Source organism: Euphorbia lathyris, chromosome 6, assembly GCF_963576675.1.
Source record: "Euphorbia lathyris chromosome 6, ddEupLath1.1, whole genome shotgun sequence".
NCBI classification, from domain to species: Eukaryota; Viridiplantae; Streptophyta; class Magnoliopsida; order Malpighiales; family Euphorbiaceae; genus Euphorbia; species Euphorbia lathyris.
Window position 1 is genome coordinate 15,385,845 of NC_088915.1, and position 24,166 is coordinate 15,410,010.

The window sequence follows — 24,166 nt, forward strand, 5'->3', positions numbered from 1 at the left end:
GCAGGGGTTTTATTTGAAATTTACCCTAGAATTTATCCTAAATTATAATACCTCAAAATTACGCTATACAAGAAATTCAAGAAAAATTTAATTAGACTTTGGATGGAGTGTTTAACTAGTGTGGATAACTTCACTACTAGAAAAGATTTCCGGTTCGATTTCTATTAAATACATCCGCATTGAGGGGTGAGAAGTCTAAAAGCAGAGAGGTTTGAGCACCAACTAGTCTAACCGGATTTTTTTTTTTTGTGAAAACTAGTTTAAACTTTTTTTTTGGGTAAAAATATTCAAAGTTAACAATGAAATACCTATAAATTACCCGAAAGCACCTCAAACATCAGTTGTGTCCACATGAACCCTGATGACCACGTAAACTTGGTCATTCACCGTTAGATCTAGACGGATTAAATATAAGCCTTAGGATGTTTTGAATCTCCACCTTAAGATTTTAAGCAGTCTAGATCTAACGGTGAATGACCAAATTTACATGGTCATCAGGGTCCATATGAACGCAACTGCGTCAAACATATTCTATTTTCTATGTAAAAAATCTTCAATGATTAACTCAGCCAAACAAACAATAATTATTATACCAAATTAATAAATTAAATAATTTAAAGCTAAGCAATTTGGACTCGTTAAGTTTTCTCTAATTAAACTGAGAATGAACCCTTCACCTAAAATCCTAATCTGGAAAAAGGAAAAAATAAAATAAAAAGTACATATTTATTTATCGAAAAATATTGTTCATAATTTTTTTTTTTATATTTTTCAGTATCTATTTGCTTAAGAAATTAAAACATAGACTTTTAGGTTTGATAACAGAAAAATATATAAAGAAAGTAAATTAAATGTTTTATATTTTATAAAGACCTAATACATCACCAGCTTCCTGAACTTGTCCAAAATATTGTCTCTTTGAATTTTGTAAGTGTCTCACAAGTTCCCTAAACTTGCTTATTTCGTATTAACAGCTCCTTAAACTTGTCCATAAAAGTAGATTATCTTCCTGAACTTTGCAAGTCTCTCACCAACTTCCTAAACTTGCTTATTCTGTAACAACTAAATATAAAAACTTATTAAACCTAAATTCTAAAAATATATCTTCATCTATTCGAGAGGTAATTTTTTCGCTTCTCCTACCTTTCAACCTATTATAAGAGTTAGTGTTACAGGGTTGAGAGATTGAATGAATGATGACCGAGAGTTAGTATTATGGTTTTTGTATTTAGTTGTTACACACTTACAAAAGTTCAGGGAGCTAATATACTTTTATGGACAAATTTAGGGATCTAGTGATACGAAATAAACAAGTTCAGGGAGCTGGTGAAACACTTGTAAAGTTCAAGGAGTCAATCTACTATTTTAGACAAGTTCATAGAGTTTGTGATGTATTAGGGCCTTTCATAAAAGTTTAAAATATTTTTTTATATCCATTAAAATACTACTTTATTTTTTCTTACACTTTTAAAAATAATAATCACTCACTACTTTTTTTCGTTTCCGATGTTTCTACCAAATACTAATTTACCCAATATTTCCGGCAAACAGACATGGACTAATCGTAATTAATATCAGGCGCATATAAACTCACTTACGTGGCATTAATAGAACCCGGACCATCACAAAAACAGGCCACGTGGAGTTGTCACAACAAAGTTGTTCAATACGACCACGTCTTAAAAGCATTGGCTCGGGATGTCTTAAAAGACCCCATCAAGAATCCACATGTTACAATAATCACAGTTAATTCCGTGAATCACGGACCAAGCGAGCTTAAGGGATATCAAACTTTTGATATACGGGTAAACGTTCACTATCAACAGATGACACGTAGCACGATCCGCACCTAATCTTATAACCATTTTTTTACAGCTCGGTCACAGTATAAATAAAGTAAGCACAACTCAAGATACACTATTTCATTCATTTCATTAAATTTACATATTAACTTTGATTTAATGCTGTATTCATACTCAAGTCATCTCAAAACTGATTTAGACATTGAAATAGATTACCCAGATCCCTACCTTTCTTTGACCTTGTTTCTATCCAACTGCGGGTTTTAGAATTCACAGTAATTAGAGAACCCATGCAGCCTACATGGCCTTATCCTCTATTCATTGACATGATATTGGTCCTAATGCTTACTGTTAAGAATAAATGCAATTACAAAAAATGAAAAACAAACAAGCACACAAGAATTGTTTACCCAGTTCGCCACTCGATTAGAATGACTATGTCTGGGGGCACTACCAAGTCAGAATATTTCACTATAATGAATGAGATACAGATTACAGAGAAAAAGGTTACATTTATACTCCCGAAACCCTAACCGTCTGAAACCCTAATCGCCCAGTTGGATTGCTACAGTTGAGTCAATCGTTTCAGTTGGGTCTATATATATTAGTCTCCATAAGCCCAACACTTACCAACCTTATAAATGTGACTTTCATTAACACTAACTACTAACTCTCTTTTTCATAAGCTTAGTTAATTTATACACTTTTATTTATTTAACAATTTAGTTTTTTATTAATAAATCTGCAAATGTTTTTACATAAATGACAAATTAAATCTATAAAATATTTATATTTTACAATTATAAACAAAGATAAAAATGATATGATGTCAAGGTTGAGTATTAATTATTGAAATACTCTATTAAATCCAGGGATAATGACTAAAATTTTACCGTCACATTTTTTTGAGAAGCAATCTTAACGTATGAAATGGTATAAATTTAAACATTTCAATGCAATATCAATTTTATTTATATCTAATGAAAAATTTAAACGAACTGATTTGACAGTTATTTGATTGTAATATCGAACATTCCAAACAAATATATCGATAAAGTGCAATAATTTCGTATATTTTTTTGTTGGCTATTTGTAACTATATTAGTAACATAGTGAATATTTTAGACACTTTGATAAAAAAAATTGTAATTAACTTATACTCTCCCCATTTTCTTATATAAGTCATTCTAGCAATTTAGTTTTTCCTTCAAATACAAGTCATTCTAGTTTTCTAGGAATTTTTAGTTTAATTTTTCGGTCCAACTATTAATTTTTTTTATCTTTGTCCATGTGTTTTTGAATTTTCCAAGACTTATTCTCCAACTATGACACGAGAGAGAGTTTTTTTTTACTTAAGCTATGTAAATTCATTAATTTGACTCTATATTAATTGTATTTCTTAATTTGTGCGAAATACACTTAAATAACTTATATAAGGGAATGGAGGGAGTATGTGTTAGATTTTTTTTTATTTGCCTGATTTCTCGGTTCGAAGCTTGTCATACACACTTTAGGTGGATCATCTTCCAATTAAAGCTTTATGTGTACGCTAGGACTCAAACTCGGGATCTAACTTAAACGAAATGATGACTTTAACCACTCAAACCAGCCTTAGTTGGTTATATGTGTTAGACTTAGTTGTTAGTATTTGGCTTATACATCAGTTGCCCTCTAAACTTATCCAAAATAGTTGATTGGCCCCCTGAATTTACATGTTGTCTCATTAGCCCTCTAAATTTGCTTAAAGTGTCATGATTAAGTCTCTAAATCTAGAAAAACACTATAAAAATGTACAAAACAGAAAGTTAATTCGTTTTAAAGTCTTAAAATCGCGAATTAGGACTTTGTTTTTTAAGTTTTAAATTTCTGTATGGATTTAGACAAATTACAATTTATATCACTTTAAACAAATTTAGGAGGCAAATAGATCACTGTAAGCAAGTTCAAGGGGCCAATAGGTTACTTGAAACAAATTCAGGTGATCAATAGGTTATTTAAGCAAGTTGAGAGGGTTAATGAGACACCATGTAAATTCAGGGATCAATCAAACTTTCTGGATAAGTTCAAGGGGCTTTTGATATATTAAGCCTTAGTATTTTAACCTGTTTTTTAATTATGTAATACAATAAATATTTTAGACATAATCAATATTTAAAAAGTTTGATTTGACAATTAAACAACAATCAACCAGTTTTTTCAAAATTTGGGTAATGTAACGGTAAAATTGATCTTGCTTCTTGAAATTAAATATATACCATTTTACATATTAAAGCCAAATTTACACTTTTTAAAAAAAACATAGAGTCAAAATTGACTGTTATCCGTTAAATTTAGCTATAGAGCTTTAATTTTTTTTTACTAAAAATATTTTTTTTAAAAAAATCAATTAAACATCTACGAATGTGGATTAGTGTGGATATGGACATAATTTAAAAGTGTTGCGGTGGTGATGAATGTGGATTAGTGTTGATGAAGACATAACTTAAAAGTGTCGCGACGGTGTGGATCCTCTAGAATTACCTTGTGATTTGATTGAAATTTTTCTAATCATATTTATGAGATAATAAAAAAATTGAGAGATGGTAAATAAAATTTAGACAAAAGTATCATGACCATCTTCATTATTTTAATTTTATTGCATTATGAAAACTAGAACAGAAATGATAGAAGAAAAAGAGATCGATTTCTCATTGAATCAAGAAGATGTTTATCTGTGATATATATACAAATAAGGAAGGGCTTAAAAGTAATTTCACACTAACACCCTAACAAACTTTCCAGAGTGTAATTTTTACTTTAACACCCCCTCCTCACGGCGTGAATACTTCTTAATCTCCTTATGTATGCTAGAATTAGCATCTGGCAGATTAACAATGCCCATCTTCGAAATAACAGGCTTCATTTGATTGTATGATAAAGGCTTCGTAAACACATCAGCCAACTGATCTTCAGAGTGTACAAAAGGAGTACATAACAGTCCACTTTGTAAATGTTCCCTCACAATGTGACAATCAATATCCAAGTGTTTTGTCCTTTCATGAAACACATGATTTTCTGCTATGTGTATAGCAGCAGCATTATCACAGAACAATGGAATTGGTTTTTCTACCTTCAGTTTCAATTCCCTCAAGAGATATGTAATCCATTTAATCTCACATGAAGCAACTGCCATGGACCTGTATTCAGCTTCAGCAGATGACTCACTAACAGTTGGTTGCTTTTTTGCTTCCAGGAAATTAATGAATTCCCCAAAAATACACAATACCCTCCAACAGATCTTCTAGTTTCCTTGCACCTAGCCCAATCAGCATCACTGTAGCCTGATAACTTCAATTCTTGTTCTTTGAAATCATTCTGACAAAAAGCTCTTAAATGCATATTTGACTGCTTCGCATATAACAATCCCATATTGACAGTGCCCTTCAAATATTTCAATACATGAATTGCAGCATTCAAATGTATCTTTGTTGGACTCTGAAGGAATTGACTTAATTGTTGTGTTGCATAACTTATATCTGGTCTTGTGAAACCAAGATACAACAATTTTCCAATCATTCTCCTATATTGATCGCAATTATCAATAAGAGGACTTTCAGCAGTTAACTCAATTCCTGCAGGCAATGGACTTGCAACTTCAGCTGCATCTTTTAAACCAGCCTCAGCCACCATATCTTTAATATATTTGCTTTGAGATAATATAAAACCAGATTCTGATCTGTTCAATTCAACTCCCAAAAAATATTTTGCAACTCCTAAATCCTTGATTGTGAAAGCTTTATCTAAAGCTTCTTTTACCTCTGAGATAAGTTTCACAGAAGTTCCTGTCAACAAAATATCATCCACATACACCACCAAGACTATGAATTCTCCATTAACTCTCTTAGTGAACATGCAATAATCATGAATAGACTTGATAAAACCCAACCCAAGTAAAGTGTTAGTAAATTGCTTATTCCATTGCCTTCCAGCCTGTTTCAGGCCATAAATGGACTTATGCAATCTACAAACTTCTCCTGGTTTGGCATTATAACCCTCTGGTGGCTGCATATAAAGTTCTTCCTCTATGTATCCATGCAAATATGCATTATTCACATCAATCTGAAATATTTCCCATTGAAAATGAGCAGCTAAAGCAATTATCAATCTCACAGTAACTACCTTAGCAACAGGGGAAAAACTATCATGATAATCAATTCCCCACTTTTGGTTATAGCCTTTAGCTACTAACCTTGCTTTGTATTTGTCCAGACTCCCATCTGGCTTGTACTTAACTTTCAGCACCCACATAGAAGAAATTGCTTTCTTTCCCTTTGGTAGACTAGTCATGCTCCATGTCCCATTCTTCTCTAATGCTTCTATCTCCAACTTCATAGCTTGAACCCAGTTTGGATCCTTGCTTGCTTCTGCATAAGAACTTGGCTCGGGAATCTTTGCAATATTGCTCAAGAATGCAGCATGCTTGTCTGTAAAAACTGCGTTTGTGACAAAATCAGATGTCCATGCAGGAGCTTTAATGGTTCTGGTTGATCTTCTCAATACATTCTCCTGTGGATGTTCAAGAGATTGTAATTCTTCTTGGTCAATACTTGCTGAATCATTATTTAAAGTTTGATCTGAAGAAACTACTTCCACAGGATCTTCTATATTTTCTTGAAGCACGTCCTCTGATGAAAACTGCAAGTCATTAAACATATCATCTTCTGCACAATGAGGAATAATTGTGCTATCCTGTTGTGGACCTGCTACTAAAGAAGGAGATTTATTAGTAAAAACAAAATCTGTTTCAATGAAGTGCACATCTCTAGATATACAAAGGGAATGTGTTGTAAGATTGTACAACTTCCATCCTTTTTGTCCAGCTGAACCTCCTAAATAGATGCATTTAGAAGCTCTATCTTCAAATTTCCCTTTCTTGTTATCTGTATTGACAACATAAGCAATGCAGCCAAAAACTTTGAAGTGTCCATAATCAGGTGCTTTCTCATACAATACTTCATATGGAGTCTTCCAGTTCAAAACTTTTGTTGGATACACATTGATTAAAGTTGCAGCATGCAACAAAGCTTCTCCCTAGAACTTAGTGGAAAGACCTCCTTGCTTCAATAAAGCTCTAGCCACATTAGTCAAGCTCCTATGCCTTCTCTCAACTGTACCATTCTGTTGTGGAGTGTTTATACAGCTCATTTGATGAATGATCCCTGCTCTCTTAAGCACAGATTGGGTTTGTTGACTAGTAAACTCTGTCCCATTATCAGACCTGAGAGTCTTGATTTTGGCTTCAAATTGAGTATGCACTAATTTGATGAAGTTCTCAATCAAATGTGGCACCTGGTCTTTGGTTTTAAAAAGTACAACCCATAAAGCTCTTGAAAAATCATCAACAATGGTTAGCATGAATCTGTCTCCTGACACAGAAGTTTGTTTATAGGGTCCCCAAACATCAATATGAACTAATTCAAACAACTTTATTGATTTTGATGAACTAGTACAAAAGGGTTGCCTAACAGATTTGCTCCTCAGGCAAACATCACAATGTTCAAAATCAGAAACTTGCACCTTATTTAAACCTTGTATGGCAGTTACAAACTTCATACTACTACTGGACAAGTGTCCCAACCTTTGATGCCAGATATGAACATCAGTTTCTGATTGTGCTTTAACAACCAAACTACAATCTACTACATTTGTGCTAGTACTATACTTATCTATAACAGCTTTATTGAAGGATTTCCTTGTAAGATAGTATAGACCCTGCTGCAAAAATCCTACAGCAATTGTCTTCTCACATGCTTGGTCCTACAAAACACAGAATTTAGCAAAAAATCTAATGCTAATATTCTGGTCCTGTAACAATTTCCCTACTGAGAGCAAATTGTAATGAAATCCTGGTACAAATAGTACATTCCTCAATGTGAACTGATGTGCAAGCTTAATATCACCTTGTTTGGATATTAATTGCGATTCTCCTGTGGGCAAGAAAACCTTTCTTTGCTGTTTTGACAATGCAATTACATTGTGCATATGACAATCTTCATAACACATATGAGTGGTTGCACCTGAATCTATAACCCAAAAAAACTCAAAAGCGTTCTTGATGAGTTTAGAATTGTTACCTGCAGAACTCATTCCTGCAAAGGCAGAAAATTCATCATGGCCCTTGCCTCCATCTGAAATTGTGGCCTTTTGCTTCAAAGCTTTCTGAACCTCTCGCTGCACTATAGCCTGTACAGATTCTTCCTCACTTTCAGAGTCACTGTCTTCCAAAGGAGTGGAACTCTTCTCTTTTGATATGTGAGCTTGTTGTTTGTGACTGGTGCTCCTTTTTCCTTTGTACCAATCTGGATAGCCAACCAATTTGAAGCATTCCTCTTTCTCATGCCCTGGTTTCTTGCAATATTTGCAAAATTTATCCTCCTTATTGCCATCTCCTGCTGAATTGTGCCTGGATCCATTGTTACCAGACTTTTTGCCTCCATTTTTGCTTCCTGACTTGTAATTAGAAGTCTTGGACATAGTAGCATTCACAAAATCCTCCTTAACTTCACTACCAATGCTTCTTTGTCTCTCAATGCGCATCAACATTGAATAAGCTTTGTTTACAGAAGGAAGAGGTTCTGTAATTAAGATCTGCTCGCGAACATTATCAAAATCATTGTGTAATCCAAACAAAAATTGCATTAGTTGCTCCTCATCCAACTGATCTTGAGCCTGTTTACGCGCCTCTCCACAAGTACAACTCAGAATTGGCTTGATTTCAGCGAGTTCATCCCATTTCCTCTTGATCTTGTTGAAATATTCAACAAGACTCATGTTTCCTTGGGATAAACTACTGATTTCTCGCCTCAATTGATAGATCAGGGGTCCATTACTCTCCCCATACCTCTGTTCAATCTCTGTCCATAGAGAGAAAGAGGATTTTGCAAACAGAAAAATATCTGCTAATTCTTTGGTCAAAGAATTGCGAATCCAGGAAAAAACTAGATCATCATCCCATTTCCATTTGAAATACTCATCTGAGTTTTCATTTTCAGGTTTAGTATCCTTCTGAACAAATTTCAACTTGCGTTTGGCACTTAGGGCTAAAATCATAGTTCTCTTCCATGCGATGAAATTAGTTCCATTTAACACAGTAGAAACTAAAATCATGTTAGGATTATCAGTAACATTTGTTACCTGCTGATTTGTAGTCATCTTCACAGAATTAGATGAAGAATTTCGCTCGCGGTTGTATGATGAATCGTCGGGGTAAGAAGAAGAATCACCGGAGTTGTTGTCGGAGTCTTCTAGATCTGGAGTAGATGCTGAATCACGCAAAACTTCAGAATATAATTTTGCTCGCGTTTTCTTTGGACGCATTCCGATGAGAAAATCGATCAGTAAATTCCCAGGCTTATCTCAGCCTGCTCTGATACCATGAAAACTAGAACAGAAATGATAGAAGAAAAAGAGATCGATTTCTCATTGAATCAAGAAGATGTTTATCTGTGATATATATACAAATAAGGAAGGGCTTAAAAGTAATTTCACACTAACACCCTAACAAACTTTCCAGCGTGTAATTTTTACTTTAACACATTAAGTGCTCAATTGTTTTTATTTTATTTATTACATGGTGGCTAAACAAAAGTCACATTTAGCAGTTGGAGTTTCAAGTTCTTGTCTAATGCGGGTAAGGAGTTTTTATTGAAATCGGTTGCTCAAGCCTTACCAACATTTTGCATGAGTGCGTTTCTGATCCCGAAGTTTCTTTATTCTGAACTTCAAAAAATCATGAACTCCTATTGGTGGGGTACGAAAGGAAATGGCAGAAGAAACATTCACTGGGTTAGCTAGGATGGTTTGAGTTACAGGAAAGAGAAATGGGCTCTTGGATTCCGCGATTTGCAGGACTACAATGTGTCCCTATTGGGAAAGCAGGGTTGGAAGTTTCTGAATAATCCTCACATGCTGGTTAGTAAGATATACAAAGCTAAATATTTTCCAAATAATACTTTCCTCACCTCTAGATTAGACAATAATCCTAGTTATGTCTGGAGGAGTGTGTGGGCTTCGAAGAATCTTCTCCTGTAGGGGATGCGATGGAGAATTGGTAACGGACAACAGGTCCGCATATGGGGGGAGGCATGGCTGGCCCGTGATAGGAACTTTTATGTTCGTTCGGAGCGACCTGTGGACATGGACAATCTAAATGTCTAGAGTTTGATTGACAATGAGGCTCGTACTTGGGATAGGGACAAAGTGATGAACTTGTTTGATCAGGATGATGCAAATGCTATTCTCACATTAACAATTCTATGGCAGCCAAGACAGGATCGGTTAATGTGGCACTTTACTAAGGATGGAATTTACTTTGTGAAGTCTGGTTATCGGGTACTGGAGGATAATAGAAGTGACAGACTGGCTGTGAATGGGTGGAGAAGGTTGTGGGAATTTGATATTCCGCCAAAGGTTAGAGTGCTACTTTGGAAAGTGGGAGCAAAGGTCTTACCAACAAGGTGGAGATTACACAATAGACACATAAGAGTCTCGTTCGAATGTCCGATGTGCAAGGTCAACATAGAGCATGATTACCACTTGTTTTTTGATTGCCCGTATGCGAAAGGGTGCTAGGATATTGTTGGTAAATTACAAGTACAAAATGACGTTTGGCTTTAAGAGGACTGGCTGCTTAAATTGTTTGATATAATTGACAGCAAGAGAGCGAAGAATCTGGCGCTGGTGTTATAGACTGTATGGACCCAGCGAAATCAACTAATCTGGAACAGCTCTTGCGCCTGTCCATAAGCTGCGATGGGAGCTGCTCGGGTGATGTTCTAACGCGTGGAGCCTAGCGAATACGAGTAGTACCAATGGAGACGGTCAGCGACATATAGGACAGCTACCAGAGACGAGACGGTGAAGGAAACCAGCGAATGGCGTTTGGAAATGCTACATTGACGGATCGATTTTTGCAGCTGAAAATAAATGTAGTTTAAGGGCAATTATCCGGGGAGCTGATGGGGTTTTGTAGCTCTTTGTAGCTCTTTTTACATCGGGACTTTTGATCCGGGTATTGTGGAAGCTATTGCACTACGCTATAGTTTGACTTGGCTGAGCTCCTTGAATTTCCAATCAGTGACTATTGAAACTGATGCGAAGGCGATCGTTGATAAACTTTATTCACAGAAGCAAGACCTTTCTAAGCTTGGTGGTATTATTGAAGAATGCAGAGATATTTTAGATAGAAATACTGACTTTAAAGTCGCGTTTATTCCAAGGCAAGCGAATGAAGCAGCCCATGCAATTGCAAGGAATGCCTTATCACAAGCTAGCTGTTTTAATTCTTTTTCGGTTCCTTATTGGTTAGAAGCTATTCTTTGCAAAGACAATTCTTTCATTGATTAATAAAGATTTCAGTTACCTTCAAAAAAACAAAAGTCACATTTAATATAAAACTCGACTAATATAATATTATTTATTTTATAAAATTTGTATTTTTTTTAATAAAGGAATCATCAATTAAGAAACAAAGGATAAAGAATCCGTACAAATGCACTCCTCTAACCAACTAGGGAGTAAGAAAGACATATAAGAGCTAGCATAAGAACAAGCATTGCGAGCAATATTGTGCGCAACCCTATTCGCTAACCTTGGTACAAATGACACAGAAAAATCAGGCCTAGATTGTAAAATGATCTTACAGTCAAGAATTATCTGACCATACTCAGATAAACCAACACGATTTGAATGAATACTATCCGCAACAGATTTAGCATCAGTTTCAAAACAAACCTGCTGATACCGTATCGAGTTAATCCATTGAAGACATTGACATAAAGCTAAAGCTTCAGCAAATTTCGGTTCCGCTCTCCCTTCACAATAAGAACTATATAATGCCCTGAAATTCCCATCAGAACCCCTCAATACAGATCCAAAACCACATTTATTAACATCCATAAAGATGGCAGCATCCAAATTGCATTTCCAGGTACCAACAGGTGGAGGACTCCAGCTCGTTCGACCTCCCCGCGACCCGTTGCTGTGCGACAAAGACGACAAAGGACACGGACACTGCGCTTTTAACCAGTCCTCAAACCAGCCCTTCACTCTTCTGATTAACACAGCCCAAGATTCCTCTTTTTGATTCCAAATTAACATGTTCCGTTTTTGCCAAAAACACCATAGAACTAGAGCAAAATTTGTATTTTTAATAATTTGAAAAACACTTTTTATATATTTAATTTAATATCGCTATAAAAAAAACTTTAAAAAAATTATTTTGAACTATAAAATACAATTCCAGATACAGATACAGATAAAACTAGTAGCACGCTATTTACTGAATTAACTAACTAATTTTACAATTATAAGTTTAAATTTTATAATTACAAGTTTAATGTGATAAGAAAAAAAAAAGTCAATAGCTTAATATTTAAAAAAAATATTATTGACTCAATTTATGGAAATTGGAAGAATCAGGACCTCCTGAATGCTTTTTTTCCCTAAATTTACCCCAATTTCCTTTTATTTATTTTTTTCATATGACGTGTCACGATTCTATTGGTTGTATTTCCCACCAACTATATAAATGTGATTTTGATTAATACTAACGGCAGCGCGCGGCCTGCAGTTACTACTCCCACCCTCTTCTTCTTCTTTTCCCTCTCTCTCTCTCTCTCTCTCTCGTCTCCTTCTGATCTCCATTAGAGCTTTTCTCCATCGATGACGAGAGTATAATGTAAGAGATTGAAACTCTTCTGCAATCGATTCAAACAGGTATCTGATTTTGCATTGCGATTTCACTTTTATTGTTTCAAATTAAAATGCTGTGCGATTATTGAGATTCTGTTGCGGAAGTTCTTTTAATTTTTGGATTTATTCGTTATGCGTTTGAGCTTTTGTTGAATGTGTTTGTTTTCCGGTGAAATTAGAGAGAGAGAGGTGAGATTTGCAGAAGAAGATGGGGAAGAAAGGAGGAGGCTGGTTTTCGTCGGTAAAAAAAGTTTTCAAGTCGTCTTCACATAAGGAGTTAGCTTCGGAACGAAAGGTAATCAATCTTCTTTTTCTTTTGCTATTATATTACAGCTTCTAATTGATTTCTCGATATGTATCACATTTTCGTATGCTAAGAGTTCGAGAATTCAAATTTGAAATAATAATATTACAGATAAACTGAGAATTTGATGGTTTTTGGAAAGTGCGTATTTAACTGGTAATTGGAAATTTCAAGTGAATGGTTTAACTGTTATTTTTAAGGGAAAAGGCATTAGGCTCTCATCTTTGTATATAAGTCATTGATCTCTTATTTGTATATATTAATGGTTTTACAGTTTTCTAATAGCGACATTACGCATCAAACTGTGAAAAAAATACAGATTTCAAATACATGTTCAATGAATAAAAATATGTTAATCGAATTTTATGTTCAAAATTAATTTTGTTAATAATACCAAAATAAATGATTATATGCTTTTTGCAACAGGAGACAACAAAACGTTTGGTAAAAATTCGAAACAGCGGTTTTTTAGACAAAAATCAATTAATATATGCTGCCTATCCGTAACAGCAAACAGGAACAGCCGAAACAAACATACCCTTAATGTATTAAAATAAAAGATGAATAGGTTAATAAACAAAAATAAAATAAAATGAAAGATCGGGTTTAATGATGTTTTTTTACCTATAAATTAATTAAAATTTCTAAAATGTTTAGATAATTATTATTTTTTAAAAAATTTGCGCAATGCGCTTACATTAAAGAAGAAAGAAAAATGGGCAAACCACAAACCTCGATGAGAGTTTACAGTGGAATTTATAGATCACCTACCAATGAGGGCTAAATTTTGACGGAGTGGGGAATCGAACCTCAAACCTGTCAAGCAGAGGTTCAACGCCTTGCCACTCGGACCAACCCTCATTGGCGTTTAGATAATTATTATCTTTAAAGAAAACTAACTACTTAATAGATAAATCTATTTAAAAAGTGCGATATAACAATAAAAAATTATAAATTTAGTTCTTTCAAAAAAATTATAAAGTAATAATAAAATTGATTTTATTTAAAAATTAATTAATTAATTAATTCAGTATGGTAATAATAAATTTGCACTTATAAGATTTAGACATTATCTCATAATAAAAATTATTTTTAAGAAATTTAAAAAAAAAATTAATTTTAAGTTTTAGATCAATGGTTTTGTGTAAGCTTTGGCTCGTATAAAGTTTAATTTCGATTTAAATTAAAACCAAACCGTTATATATAGTTGATCTGATGATATGATTGGGAATAATAAAAATAGATAATTGGTGTCTATTTCAGCTAAAAGTTTTTTTTCCTGTTAAAGGTAAAAGGAATAAATAGAAAATTATAGATACCGGATTTAGTCAGACATACAAATGCAATATCAAGTTTACAATTAATTCATAAAACAGTGTAATTTCTATTTATGAAATTTTAGAAAAAAAATATTATCTTTGTTTAATGAAACTTGAAATAAAATTGCATTAAGTTTAAAATTATACATTCAGTCTCTCGGGGGCGGATACAGGGCTCCAAATAAAATTTTTAATTTTTTTTGTCTGTCTTTCTTAAATCCAAATTTCTAAATTTTTTAGTATGTTAGAGCTTTCTTAAATTCAAATTTCTAATTTTGTTTTGCGTATTACACCTTCTCTAAATCCGATTTTTTCTATTATTTGGCCACATTTGATTCTGATCTATCCCAATTTGTAAAATTTCATCCAATTTAGATGAAGATTTAAAAGAATCATTATCCATGCACATGTAATTTTACATGTGACATGTCCTAAAGACTTTTTGCTAGATAAATTTTCTTACGTAGAAATAATTAATTAGATTAAAACAAAAAAAAACGTAAAAAAACAAATTCCTAATTAAAATCAATCAAGTCCAAGTGTTAAAATATCGTGTGTTAATAGAAGCAACGATTCTATTAAATCTCCATTTAAATTGGGTGAAATTTCACCAATTGGAATAGACCAAATGTGACCAAAAAATAGGACATAGACCAAATGACAAAATTTTGGATAGATAGAGACGAAATAGTGCTTTAAGCCTAATTGTAATCCCAATATCTTCTCTAGCTCGGACATTGAATCCTGAATGTGATCAATTGAGAGTATCTCTAAACATATTTCCACCGGATTATCGGCTTGAGTTTCTTTTCGGTTTTCATTTTCATTTCCTCATATTTTTTTTTTCCAGAAATCATGTTTTTAGTATCCGTTTCTGCTTCGTTCCGTCCCCATTTCCTTTACTTTTACAAAAATCTTTACAATAATGCATTGAATATCCATTTCTGCCTCCCTTATGGCTAAATTGATTATAATTATAAGGATATAAATAGATATAAATATTTCCATATAGGTCCACAAAGAAGATGAGCTACTATTTTAATAAGGACCATGAAATATAAAGGGAGTGTACAACATATGGTCCCTCATTGAAATCACTTGACAAAGCTATCACATCATTTATCTTCATCACACATGTGATTTACTTTGTTAGATCTCTATCATGCCAAACATTTCTGGCTGCCTCCTTTGTTCTCTCTAAATTTGGGAGCATTATTATTACACTAAATGTTAAAGAGAATCATATTTCTTTTATAATTGATGTAGTGTGTCATTAATATACTTGTTATTGGTCAAACATGTGTCATCAATCAATACATGAGTTCACATAAAAATAGCTCATATTTTGGATATGTTACTTGCATTATTTAGCATTTCTTGGCTCTTGTGTTTCAATTTTAGAAAATTTTGTCCAAGTTTGATGGAAGGGTTAACAATTGGGTAAAATTGATGGGTAAATTACATTGATGACCCCTCAACTTTGTCAATACTTACATTATAGTCTCTAAATTTTATAGCCGCTTTTACTGTTGATGACTCAAAATGGAAAAGTTTAAGAATTAAAGTTATTTAGAACCATATTCCTTAGAATCATCGGTTTCGACTCTTCGAATCACCATTTTGGATTTTTCCATCTCTAAACAACAATTTTTTTCTCTCTTAGCCTAAACGACTTTAAAATCAAAAAGTTTAAGAATTAAAGTTGTTTAAAATTATCATTTCTATCAACTCTATAATGGAGAGTTACCCGTTATAAGAGTGGCCATCTTGATTCTGGTAAAAAGCTATTATATTAATAAAATACAAAGTTTAAAGGTCATAAAATAAGGATAAAGTTAAGGGACATGATTATAATTCAACCTTAAATTAATAACACTTTTTGAGAAAAAAATTTGAAAAATGGATAACATGGTAAAATTGAAACACAAGAGCCAAGATGATGAACCAAAACATCCATCACGGTAAAATTGATCTTAGGAACAGATTTTACAAAATACAATTAGACTTATTATATTTCTATTAAAAAAAAAGTCAATTGCTATTGTAGTTTGAAAACATCCTAGTTGAAAGTGATTTGTTAACTCTTTGAAAATGACATATTAGCTTTCTGAATCCTATGAATTAACTTACTCACAGCGTATAACATGCCTAAATTCTCTCATTTTTCTACTATCGTAAATCACTTTAAATAAATTCAGAAAATAAATAGAACGTTAAGTCTAGAAGGATAGTGGATTTTTCCGAACAAAGTTAGGTGTCTAGGAATGTATATAAGCCTAAAACTTACAAATTACATTAACTACATGGGCAATTTTATTAACTTTTTCCATACATGCATTATAGACTCTTGTTTATGGTTAAAAAAAATGAAAGTTTGGATAAACGTATTTCAGAAAGAAGGTGAAGAGATCAAATGGCAACATGAACATGAGGCAGCAGAGGTAGTGTCATTGGAACATTTCCCAGCAGAAAGTTCACCAGATTATGGTTTAATAAGTAATTATGAAGAGAGCAGTATTGCATCTACTACACCCACAAGTGAAGATAGAAATCATGCCATCGCAGTTGCAGTGGCTACAGCAGCAGCAGCAGAAGCAGCTGTTGCAGCTGCTCAAGCAGCAGCTAAGGTTGTCAGATTGGCTGGCTATGGTCATGGTCGTCATTCCAAGGATGAAAGAGCTGCTACCATTATTCAGTCTTACTACCGGGGCTATCTAGTAATTCTCTTTTCTCTCTCATTTTACATAAATAGTTCCAAAATGGTCCTTAAGGTTAGTAGCCAACATCAATTTAATCCAAATTGGAAGTATAATTTTAGAAATTTTAGGTATTAAAACTGATTAATTTTAGCTAATTTGTCAAAATTTGCAAACTCAATAGGTGAATTGATATTTAAAACTAGATTTGGACTAAATTGATATTGACTACAAGCTTAAGGACTATTTTGAAACTTAATTCATAACAAACATACACTTGCTGATTGGCTTTCACTTTCATTAGTTAGTGCCTTGCCATGGAGGCCATTCTAACTGTAACGTTGGCTTTACGAGTTTTCTAGAATATTATTATTGCGTTTGACTTTAATTAATTAAAATCACGAGAAATTTGTCATTACTTGTATTTTCATCTTTTATTCATGTCAAGTTGTCCCCATCGGAATTCTCGTGTTATGACATTTCTTTTTATAATAAATACACAATTTTTTTGTTTTTTTTGTTACAATAATACTTAAATACATATTAAGTTTAATTGATTTCCATTTTAGTACATATTAAGTTTAACTTTGATTTGAAAGATTGGAACATTTCCAAAAGATTTCTAATCCATTCTCCAATAATGATTCTAGGAGTGATTAAGAGATTGTTGGAGTTGGTTTTTAGAGATACTCTAAGATTTTCAAGTTGTTTAATATAGAAATTGAAAAATTTCTACTGGTTCCGGGCCATTGTAGAAATTTTCTATAGAAATCTTGAGTTCGACTTCTAGTATTCGGACTGTAAACGAGTTGAGCCGTTCACGAGCGATTTAGCGTTCGGCTCGATAAAAGCTTGACCATGTTCAGCTCGAGCATGATTTTGAGGCTTGATTTGTAAATGAGCCGAGGTTAAACATGGTGAAACTCGTCTTGAAAGCTTACGAGGAGACTCGGTTATAGGTTCATGAACAATCTCGATTATAAATATTCATGATCTGACTTGTGAACAAGCTCAATTCAATTGTTTTATAATCATAGTGTCTATTATTCTGAAAGGGGAAATGTAAAACTACATAGTTTTGTTCATGAGCTTTGTTCGTGAGTTCACTAATGGACATAACTAACGTGTTGTTCGTGAGCAAAGTTCATAAACAAAATTAACGAGTTGTTCGTGAGTAAAATTTATGAACAAAATTAATGCGAACAACTCGCGAACAGTTAAAATGAGCCAAGCTCAATACGGAGCTTGTTAATTTTCTGTCAAGCCGAACACCAGAGGACAAAACTCGATTCAGCTGATTACGGCTCTACCTAGTGTATGCTCCAAATTTTTAATTGAAAGATACCAGTTAAAAAATGTCTAACGAATCCCGATATGAATGGAAATTGTTTTGCAGGCTCGACGAGCATTACGGGCATTGAAGGGACTAGTAAGGCTACAAGCACTAGTGAGAGGGCATAATGTAAGAAAGCAAGCACAAATGACAATGAGATGTATGCAAGCACTGGTTCGTGTACAAGCTAGAGTAAGAGCTCGCAGACTTCAGCTAACTCATGAGAAGCTTCTAAACAAGTTTGAACAACAGAAACAAGAAGTAGAAGAAGAACAAGTAAGAAGAAGAAGCTCTGTTGATCAAGGAAGGAATAATATTCGTAATAGTCCTTCAAGAAATAAAAATTGGGATAATAGGCATCAAAGTTCAGACATTATTATGGAAACTGCTTCAAAGAAACATGATGCTGCTATGAAAAGAGAGAGAGCTCTTGCTTATGCTTATTCCTATCACCCCACTCAGGTTAGTTATATATTCACATTTATCTAGCAATTAAGAATTATTTTCTCCCTCAATTTGGAAATTGATAACATTTAGTAGCTAAATAGTATCCAAAAGTTACATATAATGTCAACTTTTGGATAATGTTAACAAAGGCTTATAAGTTATACATCATCAGCATCTTGAATTTGAGCGAAAAAAGTCGATTGCTTCCTGAATTTGCCAAATGTTTCGTTAGTCGTCTAAATTTGTTTAAAGAGATATGATTAACTACTTAAGTCCACATGGCAGGATAAGAGATAATTTGAACAAATTAAAATGTATATTACTTTAAACAAGTTTAAGGGGTAGTAAGAAAGTTTAGGAGGGCTATAAGGCACTTTAAATAAATTTAGGTGGCCAGTGGATCAACTTGGATCAATCGATTTTTTGGGAGCTTGATGTATTACATCGTTAATTTTCTTTTAATAAAGTTGTGTCGCTGACACGACTTGATTTTTCGGTTTTATATGATGGTTCATGTTAGCCGACCTCAAATCATTTCGGGACTAAAGCTTTGTTGTTGTTGTTGAAAATTATTGGACTTTCATTTTTATTTCGATAAAACCATTCCATCCAAATAAATAGAAACAAATCACCAGAATAGTAACGTAGCAGTCTCATTGAAAAGCGTTTTACTTTTGCATACAACATGTAGAAAAAAATACATTCTTATTTATTTAATCTGACTGCTTGAAACTGCCACGTGGCACCCAAACAATGCAATTTCTATATATTTGATTGCCATGTGGTGCACAAGCTGACATCTATATTATATAAAAGTATGTCATTTTAAAAGTATGTCGGACGAAAATGAATTTATTGAAATGAAAATGAAAGTCAAGGGACTCTATTGAAATAAAATGAACTTCAGTTATCTTTTTAAAATACAGTTTATCTTACAATAAATATCAACTGTTATCACAAGAATATTTGCATACTCCTATTATTTGGAGCTACTCCGTTGTCGCGTTTCCTGCACATTCTCAGGCCGGCTCTGCCTCGAGGCTCTAAGTGTTTACAAGTACATTCACACACTATATCTTAAGCTGAAATTTAATTAAACATGAAAAATTCTACTATGGTCCCGATCCAATAAACCTTACTAATGAAAAAAATATAATTAGACAACTTTATTCTTTGCTATCTCGATTAAATCGGATTCATGTCACTTGATCCACCGGACAACTTCTCATTAAACTCTAAAAGTTTCTGGTTTTGGTATTTATCAATATCTCTAACAAGTAGTTCTGACCAAGTGGGTTTGAATTGTTAACAGCAGCAGAATGAACAAGAGACAGGGTTCTATGGAGATGAAGATGAGAGAGGAACAGAATGGGGTTGGAATTGGTTAGAGAGATGGATGTCTTCACAACCTTATCATAATCAACCATCTTACATGACTCTAACAACCACCATTGATGACACTTTGTCTGAAAAAACTGTAGAAATGGATGTCACCACACCACCACCTCCAGGGATCAATGAAACCAAACATCATAGACAATCAAGCCTTAACAGCCATTTTCCCAGTTACATGGCCCCGACTCAATCCGCTAAAGCAAAGGTACTCTTTCTCTGTCCGAGATAATAATAAAAGTTACAATTTTATCTTTACAGTAGATAAATTGCATCAATGGTTAGTGAAGTTTCAGTCATTGAAGTTTTCTATCTAGTTATTCCAACCAATTCAAGCATAATAAGTCACGGGAATAGAGACGTGACAATCACGTTAGAAATGGTGGCCTACTCTAATTTTATTTTTGGGTTGTCATGTATCAGTTTCTAGCGGTTGAAATAAGTAATAAAAAATGTAATTTTTATATTTTTTACAGTCACATGTCATGTCATACTTAAAAATCAACCATTTCTAATGTAATTATCACGTCACTCTTCCATTGATTTTTCATGTTTGAAATGATCTGAATGAGTTTGTTGAAACGAAAATGAAATTTCAATAATTTTTAGTGAAACAAAATGAAGTTCGGTGGTTTTTTTATATTAATCCCAAATTTTAGTGATCATCGATGTAATTTACCCTTCTAACTTTTTAGACCAAGTGGTTGATGATTCAAATCATGGCAACCCCATTTATTGATGAAATTTCAATGGATTTGGATCCTCTCGAGTTGGATTTCAATTTTAGAAGTCATGTTTAATACTTTGATGATTTTGATAGTTTAAGGTCTTACTAACTTTGAAATTTTAGTTTAGGGAGTCAAATTGTTATGCCTATTTAATATATTTACTTCTAATATACTACTATTTTTTTTGTTTCATATTTTATATAATTTTTATAATTTATTATAATAAATTTTGATTGGCCATGGCTTAGTAACTGAACTGAACTAATAAAATTTGGTTCGATTTGGATTTCATTCCGTTCGGTTAATCAACAATTCAAATTGATTAGTAACCGAACCGAACCGATTCTCATGTGTCGGGGATTATATAATAAAAATTATTTTCCTGTTAAATATTTGAATTCAAATGGTTCTTTGATAGGTACGCGCTGATGGAACAACTCGACAACGCGGGGCATATGTGCCCCAGTGGAACTCATCAACAAGGAAAGGAATAGGTTGCGATTCGTCAAGTTCAGGGGGAGGAACAGTTTCTTATCAGCTAACCCCAAAGAGCCCTAGCCCTAGCCCGAACCATAATGGAAATCCCAGCATTCACTCTAAACGGAGTCCCGGTGGTGGTGCTGATGGTCATGGTCATGGTCATGGTTGGAGGAATGATCAATTTAGTTGACCACTCAACTTTTAAACTTTATATAATTTATTTTATTATTGATTCATGTTTGTTTGTTTGGCATTTGTGCTATAATTTACTACCTCTGTAATAAGGGTTGGTAACTTTATTTGTTTATTGAGTTATAACTATTTACATAACTTAATATATTCTTGTTTTGGTATGTAAATAATTCTTCTGTTATGTTTGTTGTTGTTGGTAGGAGAGATTGGGAGAGATCATATTACGTGGTTTGGCTAATTTATGTTTACGTTTATGGTAAAAAAACTTTCATTATCAAGAGAATTTATGATGTAAATCGTATGTTGTATGTTATGTATCTATACTTCGTAATTCACTGTGAAAAGATATAACATATACGGAAACCTTAGAGAGAAACCTAAAGGAATTAATATACAGGATAAATACAAGAAGAGATTTATAGGATAGTCCTTTTAGTTAGACGGAATTAATTTACCCTTTTTCGTATTTTTATATTGGTCTAATAAACAAATAACCTCTTGAATTTGTTCAAATGTTGCAACTGCCCTTTCCAACTTTCAATTGTAACTTACCCCTTAAACTTGTCCAATTGTAAAACATAATCCCAAATTGGGAATATTTTTACCCCGTACTTGAAGCAACTGTAAAAACGTTTCTCCGGATTCGTATCACACCATAAATCTGATTATCACACTTCACGAGCGTTGCAACTTTTGTATTTCACGTGTTTCTTCAATTGCAGTTCATGTCAGTCATTTGAGGTTATGTTTTACAATTGGACAAGTTTGAGGGGTTATGTTTTACAATTGGACAAGTTTGAGAGGTAAATTGTTACAATTGAAAGTTCGGGAGGGCAGTTGCAACATTTAAACAAGTCCAGGAGTTATTTGTGTATTAGACCTTTTATATTTTTTCCATTTCATGTTTACTATTTTTCTGTTCATATTTTTCGTTTTCATATTTTTTTGGTTTTTCATTGTTTTTCTTTTTTCCTGTTTTTTTTATCGTTTGTCTTATTTTTATTTTTTGGTTTTCGTTTTTATCATTTTTTAGGTTTTTTCACAAATTGTTACAATGGGTTAAACGAATCAAGTCGGCTAACCCGTCACTTAACCTGTTTATTAAATGGGCTAGTTGGGCTAAATAGGAACAATGAAGCGGAGGAGGGAGTCATAACGGAAGAAAATTATTAGGATATATTTTCCATTGATTTATTTATTTCTATGTTAGCTAATGAACCAGCCCATGAAATGGCTGGACGTCCTCTTTCATGCTAATCTTTTTTTGTTCTTCAATTGTGCGTAATTGGCTTGAGAATACATTATGTAAAGATTTTGTTTCCAAGTAATAATAAAGTCTTTCTCCTTTCGCAAAATAAAAATAAAAAATCAAGGTTTACATAAAAGACAAATTATAAAAATAACCTTATGCTTTAGCATTTATAATAATGTCTCTGTAATTTGAAAGTTTACAAAGGATAAACCAAACTTTCCTCCATTTAAAAAAAAACAAACAAACAAATTTTTGCACTAAAACATTTAAGATTTATACATTTAGAATACGCCTAATGTTTTACCAGCTTCCTGAATTTGTTTAAAATAATAGATTGGCTTTCTGAACTTTTCAAGTATTTCACTAGCTCCCTAAACTTACTTATTTCGTATCACCAGCTCCCTAAATTTGTCCATAAAAGTAGATTAACTCTCTGAACTTTGCAAGTGTATCACAAACTCCCTAAACTTGCTTATTCTGTAACAACTAAATATGAAAACTTATTAAACCTAAATTCTAAAAATATGTCTTCATCTATTCGTTAGGTAATTTTTTCGCTTCTCCTACTTTTCAACCTATTATAAGAGTTAGTGTTGCATGTTTGAAAGATTGAATTGACAATGATCGAGAGTTAGTATTATGGTTGTTGTATTTAGTTGTTACAGAATAAGCAAGTTTGAGGAGTTAGTGAGATACTTACAAAGTTCAGGAGCTAATCTATTTTTATGGACAAGTTTAGGGAGCTGATGATATGAAATAAGCAAGTTTAGGGAGCTAGTGAGACACTTGCAAAAACCAATCTACTATTTTGAACAAGTTCAGGGAGCTGGTGATGTATTATGCCTTTAGAATATAACTTTTAAGATTTCTTCGTCTATTTATAATTTTTCTAACATATAAAAACATATCAAAGCAAAAAAAATAACCGTTGTTTAAAAACAATTTAAATATAGGGTAAATAATTATAAAGTCCCTGAGTTTTTACTTAATACACTAGTCAGTCCCTCTGTTTTTCGAAATAATTATATAGTCCCGCAGTTTTTGTGTTCATCAACTCCTTAGTCCTTATATTTGAGTCAATTGTCAAATTATACCAAATAAATTTTAAAATACCAAAATTACCCTTTACTTTATGTTTTAATAATAAAACATCTATTTTTCTATTTTATGTTTTTTCTCCTTTTTCCTACATAATCTCTACAATATTGAGTAATTAATTTATTAAATTTATATAATTATATTAGTAGCCTAAAATTTATTGACTAAAAAAATGAATGAAAAATATTTCAAAAATTATCAAAATATAACCAAAACTATATAAATTTTGTAAAAAGTAATCTTTATTTATCTCTAATAAATTTTATAAATGAAGAAAAAAATATGATTTTTAATTTTTTTATTAATATTTAATGTTAGTTTAAAGATATTATATTAAAAAATAAAAATTCAAGAGAATAAAAATATATTTTTAATGATTAGTAATCTGGGAA

The 24,166-nt window shown here is 32.8% G+C and overlaps 1 protein-coding gene across 2 annotated transcripts; it reads left to right on the forward strand.

Annotated features, from left to right (window-relative positions):
* Positions 1-12,405: 12,405 nt before the first annotated feature.
* Positions 12,406-21,605, forward strand: LOC136234278 (protein IQ-DOMAIN 21). Of its 2 annotated transcripts, none has more exons than XM_066024102.1 (6): positions 12,406-12,557; positions 12,713-12,828; positions 16,550-16,873; positions 18,249-18,647; positions 19,945-20,232; positions 21,171-21,605. In XM_066024102.1, the coding sequence occupies exons 2-6, from the start codon at positions 12,742-12,744 to the stop codon at positions 21,420-21,422; spliced, it is 1,350 nt and encodes a 449-aa protein (XP_065880174.1). In that variant the 5' UTR covers positions 12,406-12,557; positions 12,713-12,741; the 3' UTR covers positions 21,423-21,605. The 2 variants fall into 2 exon arrangements, with proteins under 2 accessions (XP_065880174.1, XP_065880176.1); XM_066024104.1 differs by having other exon boundaries at positions 19,948-20,232.
* Positions 21,606-24,166: the final 2,561 nt, after the last annotated feature.